The sequence below is a fragment of the Athene noctua genome, chromosome 9 (genome assembly GCF_965140245.1).
Source record: "Athene noctua chromosome 9, bAthNoc1.hap1.1, whole genome shotgun sequence".
NCBI lineage: Eukaryota > Metazoa > Chordata > Aves > Strigiformes > Strigidae > Athene > Athene noctua.
In genome coordinates this window covers 8281139-8300808 of record NC_134045.1, presented here as the reverse complement: position 1 = coordinate 8300808, position 19670 = coordinate 8281139, and the positions used below count along the sequence as shown (strand labels likewise).

Genomic DNA, 19670 nt, shown 5'->3' with positions numbered 1-19670 from the left:
TAGCTACTATATTTAAATGTAATTAGTTCCATATATTTCCAGCTTAATAAGAAATAATACATATTCATTTCTGCTCATTAAGAGTCCGTATATAACTCTTAGCTAATGAACATTCAATTATGTTCCCTGAATACATTGTGGGATAAATTCTCTTTTTGTTGCTCATATCAGTTCACTTCAATTCAGTTGCTTCTAATTAAAATTCTTTTGCCTCATGTAGACAAAACTGGATTTTTTTGAGTCCCTGGAGACTTCTTTAAGAGTTCTGTTTTATCTTTATGTACAGTCAGCTCCCTAATTAATGCTTTAAATAGGGTAAACTTTACAGAGGCTCCTGGGTTCAGTTCAAAGGAAAAAAAACAGTTAATTTTATATCTCATTCTCACACAATTCACTGGAGTCTCTCTTTTTCTTGTAAATCTACTTTTTTCTTTTGTCTTCAAGTGAATTCAATAATCAGAGAAGGTGCCAGTTTGAGACCACTGGGAGTTGGAGATCCCCCATCATCAGTCTAAAGCTTTCCTTACCCAAAGAAACAGAAGATAAATTCTTGTCAAGTTGTCCAGTTCGGCAGCCAGCTCAGGTGAGGAACTTTAACAGGAGGATTCTCCAAGGGGACATACCCAGTGGAATCCTTGAGATAATACTACCTTTATTTTCACTCAGCATCAGCAAGACCCAATGTTATTTTTTCCTAATTTGTTAACAAAGCTAGCTCAGCAATCTATCTGCCTGCCTAGGACCAAAAATCTAACACAAGTCCTACTTACTCCACTGGTACTAATAACATACAAGCGAAGCATTTATTTAAGTGACTCCCTTTGTGGAGGTCATTATCAGGCATGACGTGCCAACTGAAGTGACCAGGTTCTTGCCTCTGACTTTACTTGCCTTCTGTCTGTTAGGCAGTGCAAAGAGAAAGGAATTCAGCAGAAGCAGCTTCAGAGAAGCTCTTAGCATGAGGTTGTCCTCTCTGGTGCAGCACCCTAGGACATATTCTTCAACTATTTTACCTATACCTATGGGCTGGATTCTCATACTTAACAGACTGGGGACACCAACTTCCCTCTAATAAAAACAGCTAGAAACAACTCTCAGGTGGAACAAAGCACTTGGAAACTTACCAGGCAAACACTGTGTGAACCCTATGTGCACTATTATAAGGGATCTAACACTAGCACAGAAAGTCTAACACTTAGGGAAGAAGGGAAAGAGGCAGAGAAAGGTTTCTGTAAGAGGAAACATCTAGGAATACCCAGAAGAAAGCTTAGCGTTAAGGGTGTTTCAGTTCTACTTAATACTAAATGAAAACTCCAGGATACACGTATCTCTGCAACTGCGTTAGAAGAGGAAGTGTGTCTGGGTTTGTGTATAGATGTGTGCCCGCTTGGATGGATACATCTATGCCAGTCAGCACATCCTCCAGTCCACAAGTACCTGAGCACTGAACAGTCCAGAACTGCTTTTCTTGTTTGAAGCCACACTAAAACAATAAATTTTACTGAGGGATGTGCAGAGCTAGATTTCCAGCAGTCTGAAATGGATCGATAGAGCCCTAACAAATTACACCACGTGCTATCCAGCCCGTTGAACATTCCCATGGATGGCATTTTTTATTCAATGCTAAAAAGATATTAGTTCTAAAGACTGTTTAAGTAATGCTTGTTTCAGTTACCATCTATAATCAGATCTCATTTTTCCCCAAGGTCTGCCATTTAATTTGTGCTTTATCAGTACAGATCTTGAAACACTACAGGGCGATTCTAATTCCTCTTCCACAGTACGTATTTTGGCTACGATGGCAGCTGATATTGTCTGCACAACAGACCATGTTTATCCCTGTAGACTTCATCAAGGAGACAAGTATGTCCACATAGCTTAGCACTAAGTCTGTATCTCCTCAGAGCCTCACACAATGCCTTTCTGATTCTGAGACATAGCTATGTTTGTGGCTTTTTAGTTCAAAATACCTGTGGCAGCCTGCCAGAGCACCATTTACATAGCATGATACTAAGGTTGTATGTTGCATGGCCAAGGCGCAAAGACCTTGAGGGTATATGGATTACCAGGATAACACTGGAAGACTGTCCCAGGTAAAAAAGACAAACTTGATGTGATTTGCATTACACTTCCTGGTTGCACTGGTCCCTGGAGAAAACATGCTGTCAGCTGCACCCACACTTCGTCTTGGAAGGCATTAGTCGGCATCATTCCAAGAGGGAAGCGGAGACTGAACCAGCATTAGGGCACTGTGGCCTGGAAAGAAACAAAGAAGTTAAACTGACAATGGAAACACACTGGAAATCTATTTCTGTTCTCATACCCATTTTGCACCTGTAGTTCACAGAAGGAAAGAGGAAAATCAGCATGGTACCTCTCATGAAGAAGTTTTGTAGCTAGTCCGTGAGGAAAGGTTGTTTTCCCTAAAAGTGGTTAACAGATTCTGCCCTTTTCTGTGCAGCAGTATTACACGACTGTGGCCACGAGATGGCGGGTTTTTGTCAAAGGAAAGCAGGGAGCAATTCAAATACAAAGCAGGTTTTCAGTTTCTGTATGAAAAAATGACTTTGTGAGCATGTTTTATAAAGGTAAGATAAACAGCCCTAATCAGAATAATTAAATAGGGAAAGGGCAACTTCTTTTACCTTCTGGTTCAACTATGAAGGTTTTAAAAGAACAGAAGATTTTAAAAAACAGATTTTGAAAAAAGCTTGCAAGGACTTCATATTCTGCAGTATATAATTTTGTCTACCCAACATTTTATAGAATTGATATATACTGGAATTACTTTGAAATTACTATAGCTTTATTAAAATCATTATCATGAGATATGTTGGAGTATATTTTTACAATTGTTGGGAAGAGAGAGTAAACTATCCCAAAGGCAGCTATGATGGGCAAAGGTCTTAATCCAATTTAAACTGTATATGCAATTAATATTAAAAACTATAAAGCTGTGTCTGTTTATATGAGAGAAGAATCCCCATCTTACACTATGGAAATGTTTACTGGTTTTTCATACATCTCTAATATGATTCACCTGGATCATGGCAGCTACACCTGCTCCAGAGCAACTATTTTTACAGTCTCTAGGAAGAATCAAGACAATGTAGGGTAAAGCTCTTCAGGAAAAGCATACATCTTTCCAGTGACATTCAGAACTAAAACCTTAGCTTCAACCTAGAAAAATCATTTGTCGCAAGCTAATGCTACTGTTCCCTTAATGCCTGTCTCTAGTACCATATGCACCTTCTGGCAGAGGAAAGATATTCAGGTGGTTCCAGACATCAGTTTCACAACAGCTTGGTGGTGTTATGTGTTAGTAGACCATTGTTAGAGGTTCATTTACATTAGATTCACAGACTAAAAATGAATTGTTATTCAAAAGAGATGCTGGCATCAATTTAGACAAAAAAATTACATGTGATCACACCTTCTCATGTGTTCTAAACATTAAAACTTTTTTTGCACTGTGTCTGTATCTTGCTGCCTGCAATGTTAAGCCTTTTTGATGGTGCTATGGCTAAAGAGCCTTAGAAGACTAAAGTATTTATAATCGGTATCATTGTTTTTAACAAAGGTACAAGTCACCAGAAACAGCCACCTACATAATAAAAGCATCATGTCCGTAAAGCCAGATGTTTTAGTATTTCCCAGTTCTAGAGGTAAGATCACTATCCCCACTGGATAAGGACAAATGCAGTGCTTCTTAAAACTCTATATTGTAGATGACAAGCAATTGTTCAGAAATGGATCTAAGTGTTATCATGAATCACAGTGTGAGTCACAGGGTCAGGCTAGCGACAAAAAAGCAGACACTACTTGGATATACAAACATTTTGTGTTAGACACAAATTAATCTTTCCTGCCCACTCAAGTAGCACTGGTCAGTCCTCCTAGGGAGTAGTATATCTGGCTTGGGTACTTCAAGAAAGGTGTGGACTCACAGGAGAAAGGCCAGAGGAAAGCATTACGAATGCTCATATATATGGAAACTACGACCTGGGAGAGAAAACCTGAAAACACTAGATTGTTTAGTCTAGTGAAGGCTCGAGAGAATCATAGCACTATACAAGCTTCCAAAAAGTAGCTACAAAGAGGAAAGCCAGCATGGCTATAAATTGCAATGTGAAAGACTCTGCTCAGATACAGAAAAAAATGTTTCATGATAGTACCAGAGACGTGGGTCAGCTAGAGAAGTCATGGGGTTTTAAGAAGAGCTTGTACAATCAGCTGTCAAGAACGATGGAGGTAGAATTGATCTTTCTCCTCTGAAGTTCCCCCCAGCCTTACTTGCTGTGACAACTGTGCTGATCTGGTTTGTACCCAGCTCTCAGGTTTTCCAGAGCACAGTGCTGGTGGCAAGGACTGGCACTCACAGGGCAACCCTGGAAACCAGCCAAGGGAAATCCTACACTCCTCAAGCTTCTATTATACACAGGCTTCAGTTAGCCCAAATATATCATTACGGTTACTCCTTAAGCACCTGCAGTTGCAAAGCACAAATAATAATTTGCTCCTAATTAAATTTTATTAATTCTGATGCTATCTCTGTGGAAGCAGTCACGTCAAACTGCGAACTGAACTATGAGACCTTTGTAATTATTTTTGCTACAGCAATACAAACAGTCCAGCAACACGCAGGCTAATGTTGTGTAAGGAAGTGCCAATATTTTTGTGTGAAGGACTGATATGAGGATGGGAAAAGCACCATAACAAAACAGTGTCTGACCCAGTATCACCTAAGAGGGCAGGAGCCAGCGGGCTCAGAGCAGCTCTGTGCGGACAGAGACCGGGGGTTCACCCCCACCGTTGCGGGGGATGACCGTAAGAACGTAAAATCGTGTTTCCTAAATATGGTCAGAATGAAACTTCCTTTTGGGTTGAAACCAGAAGCAGCGGCTTTGCGTCCGAAGGCGCTGGAGCGCGGCGCGTTTCACAGCACCGCCGGGCCGCGGCCGGCCCTGCCCCGGCAGCGCCCCCGGGAACCCCGCGGGAGGTCTCCGGGCCTCACCTCCGCAAGGCCAGAGTCCCGTGCCGGCCTCCCGCAGCGGGGGGAACACATCCTTCTCTTAGAAGCGCCTTCAGCTGCACGCCGCGACCGCGTCTGCCACCCTCCTCCCTCAGATAACTGACCGCGCTGATCCTGAGCGGCCGGGGCTTATAAATAACCAGCGCAGCTGCCATCCCGCAGCGCCCGGCGCTGGGTGTCTATCGCAGCCGTGCGTGGCCGCGGGCAGCGCGGAGTTACCGGGGAGGGGGAGGAGAAGGAGAAGAAGGCGAAGGCGGGCAGGGCTCGGCTCGGCTCGGCTCCGCTCCCGGGGCCGCCTGGCCAGGCAGGGTCCCCCAGCACCACCCTCAGGCTCCCGCCTGGCAGCTGCCGCCTCAGCCCCGGAGCCTCAGGACACCCGCGGGGGCGCCGCCCTCACCTGCCCTGGGGCGGCCCGCCCGAGGCGGGGCTCCCCGCGGTGGGCAGGGCCGGCCGGGCCGGGCCGGGCAGGGGTGCCGCGGCCCCCGGATCCGCCGGCGGCTCATGCGCAATCGCCCGGGGCGGCGGCGGCGGGAGTATGGCGCCGCGGGTGCTGCCGCTGCCCAGGCAGCAGTCCTTCCACCCGCCCACTGTCCCCAACCCCTTCGTCCACCCGGGGCGCCTGGGCGCCAGGGACAAGCTGCGGGTAAGGCTGTGGCGGCGCGGGGGTGAGCGGGCGCCGGGGCTGCCCGGTGTCGGGCTACGCACCGGTGCGGAGGGGAGCCCAGCGGCCGCCCCCCGCCGTGCCGCCCCGGGCGCGGCTTTCTGCGGCTGTCTGAGCCAGCGCTGCTTCCTGAGCCGAGGGACTGCCAGCAGCGCGGCGGGAAGGTCGGCGGTCGTTTAAAAAGACCCGCTTCCGATGGGAGAGGGCGCCGGGGTGGCGAGAGACTGCTTAAAACTGCCGCTTGCTCCGCCGGGGCCGGGAGCGCTCCCCTGGCCGGCGGGGCGGGCGGCGCTGGGGCCTTCCCTGCCGCCCCTCCGCCTCCCAGCCCCGCGCCGGCCGCCGCCGGGCACTGCCACCCTGGCACGCGGGTGAACATCGGCAGCTCCTGCCTGTGCCAGGCAGAGGCGTCCAGTGAGAAGACGGCACAGTCTGCTTCCTGAGCTAGGTAGCGGTAGAGCAGCAGGTGCGTAGGTATGTCAGTGGGCACAGCAGATGTGCAGGAGGTGCTCAGCATAAAAAGGTGACCGTTTTTTGAAACCAAGTTCTTCAGGCCATCGCTGTTGAGTCCACAAACTGCATGCTTGCTCTGCATGCACAGAGGCTTATCGCCTTCAAACTTAAACTACTACCACAAGATTTCCGACAAGTTTCTGAAAAGATTTGCAAGATCATTACAGATAGCAGACTACTCCTAGGGGAAACGGGAGTGCAGTTTGACCCCGGTTTGCATCCTGTTTGAATCGTGAGAACGAAATACCATCCATCTATCCACTATGTCAGATGCCTCAGCTCTAGAGTGAAGATGATGACAACTTGTCTCTGATACGATAAGCTGAAATAGAAAATAACTTTTTACAGTAGTCCTGTTAACTCACTTTAGTCTCATTTTAAGCCTGGGTTGGGGGGGGCAGGGGAGAGTTAATGTCTTAGTTCCATACTGCAGTGTGGACAGCGAAAAAGTATCCCCAGATCCACTGGGTTACTGACTGGTGTCACTGGGTGAATTGAATTAGGCTTCTGAGCTGAATGCTGTCCCAGTACAGCTTGTGTACAAGCACACACAAGACTTACAGGATACTTTTACAATTAAGAAAGCAAACATTATTTCTGGGCTTTGATTTTTAAAACATTCTCTTTAAAAATTGAGCTGATGAACTAAATATGAACTGTCATCTCAGTGAGGACAGTCAGGACATCTGTGTAGGTGAACTTACAGCATTTTCTGCTGATTGTTATAAATACCTGAGGCTGATGGGCAACTAAATATTTTATGTTTCATATTACTCTTCCTCAAGTCATAAACAATGTTTGCCCGGAAGGTAGCTGGGTGGAGGAAATCTGAGAAACCTGGAAAACAATTTCAAATCTTTTTATCCCCTATGTTTTACTAGCAGCCTGAAACACATTTCAAGTGCATCTGAATCAGTAGCTGTAGGCATGAACCCCGAGGTAAGGAAACCAGTTTCTTAATGAGGTTCCAGAAATGGACAGCTCTACTGGCTGCTCTTCCTAGAGGATGCACAGACTCCTTGCAAAAGCTTGTAATTTTAAGCTACAGTTACCATTTTAGCTATAACAATTAATCCTGCTTTTTTCCTTCAGGAGGAAGGGATGAAAATCATGGTATGTCTTAAAGCAAGATACACTTCACACATAACTCCACAATGCACCTGGAAGGAAAAGCACCCAGCTGGCTCAGGGCCCAGTGCTAGGGAGCTCTGAAGCAAAATTGCAGTAGTCACAGCATTTTAAAGCAGAAAGACACAAGAGAGACAACCTTTCTGTATTCTGTGTTGTTTCTTTTCTTTTTCTCCTTATAGTCATAGAGACTAGGATACTTCCTACTGTCTGCTTTACCCTGTAAATGTCTTGCTCTTTTCTTACCCAGCACTGTATGACAGACCAGCTGGGAATCAGAGACTTACCTTTCTCCTTTTCTATACTATGCCTTTAACATACACTGATAAAAACAGATACAGTTTCAAAACTGTCTCTGGGAGCCCGAAGCTGGATTTTCATATGTTGTTCAACTCCTTGAATGTAAAGGCTGTTGGAGTTTGAAAGTGAGACAGGCTAGTTGTTTGCATGTCATTCAGCTTCAAATACAAAAAGAAGCTGTAGCCAGATTGAACAGTGGAGTGAGAAGATACTACAGTTTTTTGTGGGTCCTTGTGTTGCTGGTAGTTTACCAGCTAATGAGATTTTTTTCTTTCTTTAGAATGTACAAAACAAGGATCAGTTGTGCTGTGCTAAACAACTGCATGTGCCAAACAAGATTTTAAGACAGTTGTTCAAACACTTCTGTTTTCCATCCTCTGACTGAAGCTGGCTGCAATTCATTGTTGGGATTTTTCTTTTTTTTTAGTTTTAGTTCTGTTCATCCTGATTTCTCACTTGCCCTCCTTAACTGCTGAACTGCAAAGCACAAATACTAGTCAAGTCATTACTACATTGATTCCACTTTATTCAGGAGAGATGCTCAGTGGATTTATGTAATGGTGAGCTATGTGATAGCACAACCAGCATGCTAAAAGTGGTATTTTTAACTGTGTGCTTGGAAGCAAGCAGCTAGGCTGCCTGGAAGAGCTGTGATGTACTCTGGACCCTCATGGAAGACCCTGTCTTGCTTATGCATGTACTGCTCTGGGAGACAGTCCATCTGATCATGGTTTTCAGATTCAGTTTCAGTTCAGTTGGAGGTGGGCTTCATTCTGGTCCCTAGCCAGCTCTTCTCCTGCTTCCTAGATAACTTGTCAGCAGTTGAACACAATTTCAAACTGAATTCTGTGGTTTCCTGACAGACCTGCTTTTCCCCTTCCCCAGTTGCTCCCATCAGTGAGCATACAGTCCCGTGTACTGCTCCGGGGTCAGCCAGCAGTGGGAGCGTGACCAGGACTGCAGGAACTGCTGCATTGATGTGCTATGCAGTTACTGCAGACACTTTAAATAGAAGGGACACTGGTGATTCCAAATGTGGAAAAAGGCTCTTTGAATGACAGAACAATTCTGTCTTTGTGATTACTGTATACAGAAGCTGGACTGACCCTTAGTAGTTACTAAACTTTGAACCTGTATTTTCTTCTGTGTTTTTCTTCTATATGTTTTCTTTTCTAATCTACCTTGACCCTTCTCTTCTCTGTCCTTTTCTTACCCTACTCTGTAGCTGATGGAGCAGAAATCAACTACCTCATTACATAGTGACCTAGAAAGCCAATAGCTTGCATCAGCAAATCAGTACCACCTGTGCATCTGCCTAAAATAGATTAATGAATTTATTAAAGTTTTGAGGAAGGGATTGTTTTGCTTTTGCTGTTGCTTCCTTTATTTTTCATTGTTGGTCAGTGCATATATATTTTTATTTTTCATAAAGAGTTATTTTAAGTCAAAACACACTGATTTATGCTTATGCTGCCCATTCTGGATAACTGAATGCAGCTGAAATGTTGAACTGGGACTATAGATCATAGTACAAGAGGATGCATATAGAGAAAAAAAGACACATCTGAATTTGGGAGACAAGCAAGGAGTCTTGGTTTAACTTACTACCTAACTTTTTCAGATTTGCCTCAACTGGCACCAAAGAGAGCAGGAACAATAGATCTCCAAGGCTAAATCTGTCATACCCAGCTACTGAACCCATTTCTGTGATCCAGTGCAGTCTTTTTCCTGTTTTCCATGAAGTTATGGCTAAAATTCCATAGCTAGTTATATACAACTGTTATATAAAAGAAGGAAATAATCATACCTGAATGTTCAGATCTCTCCTGGAAACATGTTTATATGGCAGTACTTCCAGAACATAAGCATCAACACAGTGTTGCTAAATTGATAAGCTTCTCATGCTTATCCCAGTATACAACGTGTATCCATTATCATGTTTGGTCTGTTGCCACTGTGCCTTTTGTAACACAGAACTGAGTCCTGAAGGCCCAAAATTCCTGTTAATCCTTGTCAGTATCACAGTTCAGAGCCAGAGGCCAGAGCCTCTCCTGAACATTGGTAAGAGGACATTATGTGAAGATATAAAGGATTTGATGGGGAGGGAAAGGACCATGTTGAAAAACAGATTAGAACCAACCTACTATATCAAAAAATTGGATAAATAATACTCAAAGATGCTTATATTCCAAATGTACTACAAACACTTGTTCCTTTTTAAAGAGGTAGATTAAAATCCACTGTGTTGCTTAATAATCATAGCTCAAGTATGTAAGTTGCAAACTATTTTGTAAATCTTATTTCTAATTTAAAGCCTTGCTTTTTCTGTTATAGTAAGTAGCCCTTGCTAAAGAGCTGACTAGAAAACCTGATTTTGAGAGAGGAACACTGTTGTTCAGTAAAATAGTAAAGCATAACAAATAATAAGCTCATGAGCATAAATTAAACTAGCCTAACTCCCCTTCAATAACTTCTACCATACTTTGGAATGGTGGAGCTGTCAGTCTGTGACCAGCATGTAAGTTTTAAGGGACTTTTAGAAACATAGCCCAAACTTAAAAAAAAATAAAAAATATCACTATTACAATTCTGCTTGGGTGTGTATTGTTTTGTGCATATGTATGCACACAGAGCTGATCCTCATCAGTGAGTGGTGGCTGAGCTGGATTAGATGCCAGAAGGAGTTGGAGTGTTCACTAGCCTACCAGGAACATTAGGCTGCGACTTCCGCAGGCTAACACTGCTCGCCTGCCTCCCAGGCCTATGCTTGCTCAAGCTGCATAGTGCTGTGCGGCACCACAGAGGCCAGCCTTTGGGATATAGTTTATAACCTAATTTACTGGGATAAAACAATTAAAGAGTTTCTTCCTGCTCTGCCCTGCATCCCAGCTGCCTGTTAACAGCCATGTGCCAATACACCTGTTTCCTGGAGCTGTGCACAAAAAAATGAAAGCTAAAAATTCCTTAGTGGGGGCAGGGGATGACATTTGAGGATTATTTGCAACCAGGGCATCCTAGTGTTTTCCTTCCCTTCACTCCCCTTTACAAACATACATGAAAAACTGAACAGGCTTGGATCTGTTTTATACTGTTTTTTCTACGTGGCTTGGCTGTCTATGAATGTAGCTAGCAGAACTCTCTCAATAGTTTATTTCGCTTCAAGTTAAAGCAAGTTAAAGTTTCCTGATTGTGGGGAGGAAAGGGGACTAAGCTTTCTCAATTTATTCTTAAAAATTCAGGGAAGCCTAGCACAGAGGTTAATACCCAAGATGTTTCAAACAGGAAGCAACAAGTTAATCTTCATAATCAGAAGGGTTCTGCTCTGAGTTTGCAGGGGGTGGTGAGCAAACCACTTCCAAAGGCAATGAGCCAAGAGCTGCTACAGCAGCTTCAACAGCGCTGGAAAGTCTGAGCCTTTGCCTTAAGCCACAGGTTCAGTTTTACAGAAACCTCCATTTTGGTTCAGTCTCAGCTAGGGGAAATGAAGTGTTGCACTCACACCACTCCAAGCAGTAGTAGTGAGTCAGCCAAGATTTGTCATTTTGAAAGGGCAAGAGTACATTTTAGTCATCATAACAACTCCTATGGCTTCTAGACAGGGCGCTGGTGACGGAAGGCTCCGTAGTGGAGGTCTGTACCAGCTGGGCAGACTTATCTGAGCTGGTTGTACGCTGCAGACCAAGTCTAAGCATAAACTAAAGCAGCAAACCCTATTTACCCTCTGTCTGACAACATTCAAGCCAAAAACTCAAATACACCGATGTTCCAGTTATACCTGAAATGGGAACCCAAAAGTGAAAATGAAATGCTGTGAATGACTGACTTCCCATATGAACACTGGAATAATTAATGCTTTCCTTACTGAATCACATAGCAGTAATGTATTTTAAAGTTCATCTGCTGTAAATACACAGATAGCAGTGTCATTCCTGTTTATACCATTGCTTAAGATTTTTTCCCCTCTGTTTTTCCAGACTGTTCTTCAGGGAATTATTTTGCTACCCCTCCGTGCCATATGCATTGCATTCATTATACTGCTAGCATGGCTGTTTGCATCAATCGCAACTTTCCGTCACCCTGGAAAAGGATCTGTGCCACTTAAAGGATGGAGAAGGTAAAAGTGACCAATATTTGTGAAAACTGCTTTTTTTATTTAATAACACAAAGTGAGGGGTAAAGATTCCCCCCCCCCTTCCTTCTGCCTTTTGATTAAAGAGGAGTCCTCAGTCAAATCTTAGTTTTACCCATTTAGCTGAAGTAACTTCTTGAAGAGTATATTTTACAGCACAAGTGGAGCTTTTTAAATAGGTAGATTTTCTGTTGTCTTGAGGCTAAAACAAATCTGTATAAAAATCTTTATAAACTATTTATAAGCCAGGATTTATTTTAGTAATAATACCGATAGGTATATTTGAGAAAAGAAACTCAATAGGAAAAGTATTTGGTAGTGGTACATACACTGTTCCTGTGTCGCCTTTGTCATTGCCGCTATGCTATAATTTATGACAAAATTAGCTTTGACAGCTCCTCAGCTGTCAACTCTCTCAGCTATGTTGCCCTTGAAGAAGTATTTTACAGCTGCCTCTGCGGGTTCTGGGTTTCAGTCACTCAGCTTCCTACTGACCTCAGAGTAATGAAGTTCCCTCCTAGCTACAATGCACTGCAGCTGCACGCAGGAGGAGGGGACACAGGAAGGGAATTCTATCGAGGCCAAGAGATTACAGTAAGTCCCATGAAGGCAATACGTATCCTGATCAGGGAACATGTTCCAGTAAAGGAACATTGTTATTTCATCTTACTTGTTTAAAACTGATAGTAAAAGAATAGTATCAGAATTACCTAAGTTCTTACAGAGAGGACACTGAATCTGCTAATTACCCACCCCTCACAATAGTGTTATGCTACAATGCTCTAAGATACTGCAAGAGAAGTAGCGTGCCTGGGTTTAGCAAGGTGCTGTACATTGCCTTATCTTTAAAATTATAATCTGGTTTCAATATGAAAAGGTGATGCTCCCTTCCCTACTTCTACTTCTTCCTCTTCAGCCCTATGCTCTCCCATTGAGTAGTATTGCTACCCTGTGCCTGGTCCCAGAGCTGGTGAGAACTAGGAAATCTTTTATGGGCAGTTCGTTTAAAGTACAAAAGAAATACTAACTGTAAGATGGATGATATTTTTGTGTTTCTGTTTACAAGGAGGATGATCCAGACAACCCTCACATACCTAACTCGTACCTTGTTCTTCGTAATGGGTTTCCAAGTTAAAGTAAAGGGAAAAATAGCAAGTCTACTGGAAGCCCCAATCTTTGTTGCGGCTCCTCATTCAAGCTTTTTTGATGCCATTATTTCTGCCCTAACTGGAATGCCATCAATAGTGTCTAGAGCAGAGAACCTGTCAACTCCGGTATTTGGCAGTAAGTATTTGTGAAAAAAAACAACAACCTAATGTTTTGCGTCAGCAATTTGACATGAGGCCAAAAATCATATATCTGAAAGGGATTTAGGGGCAGACTTTTTTAAATCCTTAGATTCCACAGATACTGACAGATCATTTCCAGTGAAATCTCTGTGACAAGTTATCTTTCTGAATTGCTCAATATATCTAGAAATATGCTGTTTCTTTTCAGGTATGGAATATAATATCACTTCAGATTTTCTTCGTACCAAAAGTATATTTCATAACTACTTAGGCTAGAAGCTTTCACTTAAAATTCTCCCAGTAGGTAGCTTGAAAAATCTGTTTGACTGCTGTCTTTTAACAGTGTGGCCCACAAATGTAGAACATGGATTAGTGAAGGTTATTTCAAAACAGACCCAAACTACAGCAGTCTGGAAAATACCATATTTATAAGTTTAAACTTGCAGGCACTGTTACAGGGGGTTTTTTTAATGGAAGTCAAACCAAGAAAGAATAAAAGAGAAGTTACTCAAAAAGAAAGTGCAGAGAATGAGAAAGATTGGATGACTCACACTTCTATTATTTTCTCCTTCTTTTGGCACAAAAAGAATCCCTGTTTGCGTTATTACTGGAATCAGCTGTAGACTTTCTGCTGGCTGTACAGTAACCCAAAACTAAACACAGCAGGCAACATAGAAAAGTGTCATTGGAGGAAACAAACTAACTGATAATATACTGATATTCTCTTAAAAGTTCAGCAGTGGGACATAGAAAATAATTCTTTGCCAAGTTTCTCATCACATCTTAAATGGTCCACACATTCTGATGTAGACTTCTGATTAAATGAGGGGCTTTTTTTTCTGTAATGTACACAGAAGCTGAACATGCTTTGTAATTGAAAAGGGACATCTTCAGCACAGGCTCAGACTACTTGTTGGTTGCAGTTTGCATGAGTTAGGCCTGAGTGTGGCCCATGAGTAGAGACCTGATCAGGTCTTTTCCTTAGAATTGTGTGGAAATGCCTAGTGAAAAATAACAGCAATATTAGTAGAATGTGTTTGGCTGACTTTGGCATGTTTATACTCACTGCAAATCTCCTCACCTGGCAGTGTAGGTAGGTCTTCTATGTCTTCCCTTTTTGCAGACTGAGAACAATAATAACAGTCGTCTTATCTATTTAGTCTGAAAGACATTTGTGCAGAGTCTGTTTCTTAGCAAAAATTTGTTATTCTCATACTACAAGGGAGCCTTGAACTCATGTGTTTTCTAAGGACTAGTATAAGACAAATAAAAATGTTTATCTCTTTCACAGCAATTTTAAGCTCCCTTCAGCCTGTATCAGTTTCTCGTCAGGACCCTGATTCACGGAAGAATACAGTCATCGAGATAACTAAGCGAGCATTATCAAGAGGCCAGTGGCCACAGGTAATAAATATACTACTATTCTCTTGTCATGTGTTCATATTCCATATTCACTGTGCATCATAATATCACAAGTGCCCAGCTGAATAGGATTCTGTTGATGTGTGAAGATGAAGTCAGCTGTCAGGTATATTAGGAAAGGAAGACGAGAGGCTGGTGCCCAGGAAGAGTTTTATCATGACAAATGCATCGGTTAAAATCCAGCCAGTACCGATTGCTGTTCCAGATGCAGATGCTGTTGACTTTCTCTTTTCTCTATTCAGGTCTTAACATCCTGTCATCAGTGTAGCAGATGACTTGCATTGGTATATGTGAATCAGTATTTTCAAGCTAGCTTATGCCTGAGAAGCTGTGTTACAAAGGTGTACTCAGAAGAGTTAGGGGATGAGCAGTCGATGACATGGGTGACCCAGGCTGTCCAAGCTCTGGCATGAACAGTACTTAAGTTTAAAACATCAGTTTCACATGTGGAGAATAGCTGAGGTGAAGCTCAGCTCACTCTTTAGGTTAATAATGCACTAAACCCAAGACTTTTAGATTGGTCTGAACTGTGGAAAGATTCTAACATGGAAGCAATAGTTACTGATTCTGCACAGTGTTTCCCATGGTCATTCCTCAGCAGCAGGCTGCTATTGCACTTCTAGGCCCTGGATGGCTTTCCATCCCAAAGAGCTAACGGGGCAGGGGTTGCTCAGGAGGAAGAAAAGTGTTGAGGCAGCAGTTCTGCTGCTTTTACAACAGGGAGAGGGCTGGGATGGAAATCTGCATCCTTTGCAAGAAAGACCTGGAGCAGTTGTGAACCTACTGGCATCTCATTTGGCAGTGCCTCTCTGCTTTCTTCTGTTGCATTGACCCTGCTCTCATGTTGCCTTCACATACTACAAATACACTATCATTGCCCTGCTGCTGGAAAATACAGTCAGTGATACAAGACCTTTCTCCAAAGATACCCTGGCAGATTTGTGTACAAACTCATGCTTTGTGTTTTGAATTAGTTCTTGACTTTTTTTCTTAAGTGTTAATTTACTTTAAAACTCAAAGAAGTGACTGGTTCAGTAGCTAAAGTCACAAGATCTCTTTAGTCATCTTCTAAATGACTAAGAAAAGTTAACTTTTCCTTCGCTTTTGTTCCAGTGAATGGCTTTTGAGGAAAGTTAAAAGAGGCATGTGAAAATACAGACTTCAGTAGCAGGTATCTCTATGACAGCTAGACCTGAATGCACTGCTCTACTTTTGGAATAGTCTCTAGAAACAGAATTTTGAAGTAGAGAAGACCAACACTTGCCATTTTTTTTGAAATGGCATTATATAGACATGTCATGCATCATTTTTACTTAGCAAACACTTTACAGAAAGCTTTTTAGTTAGTGTTTAGGCTACTTTCATTTGACTCATAAATGCATTTTTCTTAGATGCCATAAATATGTTTAGAACCTCCAATATTTTTTTTTCAATTTATCAGTTTTATGCAGGATTTTATATATGCACGTCAAAGCTAGGAAGGCTTTCTTTTTTGTAATACTGTGCTTATAAACTATACTGATGCTTGTGATTTTGTAAACTGTTATGGATTAAGTGATTCCAGCAAAGCCCTGGTACACCTAATCACTGCTGAAAACAGCGTGGGGAGGAGCAAAGGGGAATTGTCTCTACACCAGTACTGCACTTGGGATAAAAGCTAATGTATGATGGCATAAATAGTCTGTGAGTCAAGTAATCTGGGAATCTGCAAGACTGAGTCAGGCGTATAACTGGGGCTGTCACTGGGTGATTCTTAGTCCTGTGATCTGGTCACACCTTCCTCCTACTCTTTTTTTTTTTTTTTTTTTTTTGAGAAACTTGACCACAAGATCATGTCTGTCGTATCCTCTTCGGAGTGCCTGGGCTGCATTCTCTCAGCACAATAGAAAAGAAAGAGTAGCTGAATTCCCCCTTCCCTCCTTTTAAAACCAAAACACAACAGTCTGGGCAGCACTTGTGCTTATTAATAGTGTGACTTTCTGATTAGTGCTCTCCCAACCCTGTACCAAAACAAAGGGGAAGGAGGGAATGATTACTTGCTTTTTGGTCAGTCACCAATATGTTACCTGGGGCTTATAACATATGCTAAGCAGAAACATCCATTTTTGTGTCTGTAGCACCAAAGAACAATTTCTGATTAGAGATTGTGTAGTTGAGAACTAACTGTGAATCGGGTATGTGCAGCTGTCCCTCTCACACCTTGGAACAGGTTGTGTCTCCTGCATGTGACCCAGTGATGCCCTCTTCCATCCTGCCTTGACTTTTTCATTCAGACTGAAGTGGCAGCACACCTTGAACACTCTTTTGATCCAGACCACTTCTTGTGCTGAGTGTTATTTAGAATACTGCGTATCATCCCATAGGGATATGAGATACACAAAGCTTCCTTGTGTTCCATACGGGGCCGGATGCAGCGTGTCACGCTGCAGCTCACAGGGCACCTACTCTAGTGTCTTTCAGACGTGGATTCAGAAACCTCCTGGGTATTTGGTGTCTGAGTCACTCAGGTTCAGAGGCTATGTAGTGGTGTGTGATGCTTTCAGAGCTGTGCATCACAGATATACATTTGCTGCTACCCCTCAAACTGTGATCTTCCCATCACAGCTGGCATCTCGCTCACGTTGATAGCATCTGTGCCTGGAAACACCCGAGTACCTTATGCACTTCATGTCAGCCCAGACTCCTGATGCTTGTACACTCACAGTTCAGTGAGGAGCTACCGCAGAGGAACAATTCTCATATCATTACCAACACTAAACATTTCAAGTGAAACATTTAGAGCCTTTTGTATCATATTTCTGAACTCATAAGGGCCTTTCCCCAGAACTCCTCACTTAGAAAGCATTTGTTTTCAAATTAAGATGGACCAGGTTATTATTGCTGTGAGAGTACTTTACTTATTTGTTAATTTACTTTTGAAACAGTGATGATATTCTTGTGATACAGTGTAACATATCACAGAACTTGCATAAAAAGTCAGCCTTTACATAACTGATGCTGAAGTATAAACTTTTTTATGAAATGTGAGTGTATATATGTATTTCTTTCTATTTAAATCCAAGATACTGATTTTTCCCGAAGGCACCTGCACAAACCGATCTTGCCTGATCACATTTAAACAAGGTGAGAGATTTTGTCACATCATTGTTGGAAATAATGTATATTAATTTGGTAGTTCTAGTAAGGCCTATACTTCTCAGGTACATAATCCACAACAGCCTGTAGTAGTGGTTTACATCATTAAAGTTTCAGTGGCACTAAACTCACTATTTTATAGTAGAGAGTTTACTTCCCTGATTTTTGGTATTTTGTTGGATGCAGAATACCTATGATGTATACGTTAGTTGGTTGGGTTTTTTTCTGGGTCAGTTTCCATCTAATTTATTCACCCTGAAACTTACCTGTGATTATTATGAGATGAACTACAAAAATACGTGCTACTTATTATGTTCTTTCAGCTCAACTTACACACATGCCATCTTAGATTCCTGTAAATTTTGCCATGCAAAACTTAGCAACCAAGTTATGAAATCTCTGCATAGTGCTTAACAAGTCAGGCCAATACACGATTTTTAACACAGAAAGGTACTTGAACGCATCACTGATCATTAGACTGTTGTGCTGCACTTCAATTAAAGCCATGTTGCTCTCCTTTCTTACAATGTCTTGGGTAGCAAAGTTACAAAACCAGTATTACATGTTCAGATCCGTATCACTTATGAAGATGATCAAAACAGAGAAGGGTTTGGGAAGTGCTCAACAGCCTTGTGAGCATCTAATCCTTTGAAACAAATGCTAATCAATGGGGACATAATACACAGAAAGTGAATTTGAACAGTTCAAGAATCTTAGACAGCTTTCTCCTTGAATTGGAGACTAGCCCTTTTCCGCCCTGACATCTTGCTAGTTGTGCTGCTGATTCAAAAAAGAAAACAAACCAAAACAACAACAAAACCCCTAAAACAACAGAAAAGCACAACAAAAAGAACACTTCCTGTTCTTCTTGCCCTTTTAAAAAATTCTTCCAGATACCATGTCTTACATTATTTACTTAAAACTCTCAACTGCTGAATATTAGTCGTAACAATCAATTTTAATTTGTGGTTTCAGGTGCCTTTGTTCCACAAGTCCCTGTACAACCTGTGTTGCTCCGATACCCCAACAAACTGGTAAGCGGAACATTCTTCTGTCACTAGTAATATGAAAGTTGAAATCCTGACTTAAATGGTACCTATGATAATTATTTTGCATTGTCACTGAAGAATCTGTTGTCTTGAGCTTTAGCATTGGAGAGCTCCTGGAAGCAACCAGGCTTCCCAAGTGTCACCACTGTGTAGTTGCTATTCTGATTGTGAAAAACTTACTGCTGGGCTTCTTAGTTAAAGAGGGAACACAGGGAAGTATTGCAGCGGAAGTTAGAAACTTCCTGCAAAGCCACAGAGCCTGTACTTTGAAGTCTAAAATGCACACAACTTCCCTACTGGTCATCATTTTTTGTTTAAGCATAAAATGCAAAGGAGCTTGCAAAGCTTATGAACAGAAGCAAAGCTGAGCCATGCAGAAGCTGCACCAGCCCCTCCTTCAGGCACCTCAGGAAGGCAGCTTTGCGGATGGTTCTTTTCATGCAACTTTCCCTTGTTTTGACCGGTAAATGTTTACACTTTCTGCCAAGTTGAGGGGTACAGATGTATGTCTCTGCTTCACTGACAGGTGTAATGCTGGGACATGAGTCTAGCAACTTGTTAACTTTTTTTAAACTATCTGATCATCCAACAAATCCAGAAAAGACCAAATTTTTAATTCCTAATAGTTTTTAAGATGAAAAACAAGTGATTGTTATTGTTGTTGTTATTTACAAAGATTGCTTTGTAAAATCCTTTTACAAATCTATTTTGAAACCGAAGTGAACCACTAAAGGGGACCGGTATCATTTTTCTGATAGGATTTAAGGATCTGCAGTATATATTATAATAATTATATATAAAAAGAAATAAACGTAGAATAAGGAAAAAAAAAAGGCAGAGAAAAAGAATGATAGATTACCTGTGCAGAAGTGTCCTTAAAAACTAAATTGAACGTATCTATGAGGGTGCCTTTCTAAAATCACTGGTGAGGTCATCTGAAAAAGTTTTACTAGATTTTTTTTTTTTCCTACTTCTGTTGTTTGGATCAGAATCAATGATTTTGAATATTTAATAA

The 19670-nt window shown here is 42.0% G+C and overlaps 1 protein-coding gene across 2 annotated transcripts in view; it reads left to right on the top strand.

The window, feature by feature from the left end:
- The first annotated feature begins 5557 nt into the window (after positions 1-5557).
- The window catches only part of LPCAT2 (lysophosphatidylcholine acyltransferase 2), a 32893-nt gene continuing 18780 nt past the window's right edge, over positions 5558-19670 (top strand). For both annotated transcript variants that reach the window (XM_074913494.1, XM_074913493.1), the window contains exons 1-6: positions 5558-5675; positions 11606-11745; positions 12827-13044; positions 14341-14453; positions 17534-17594; positions 18582-18640. In XM_074913494.1, coding sequence (XP_074769595.1) covers positions 5568-5675; positions 11606-11745; positions 12827-13044; positions 14341-14453; positions 17534-17594; positions 18582-18640 — 699 coding nt within the window. In that variant the 5' untranslated portion in view covers positions 5558-5567. The remainder of the gene's footprint in view (positions 5676-11605; positions 11746-12826; positions 13045-14340; positions 14454-17533; positions 17595-18581; positions 18641-19670) is intronic.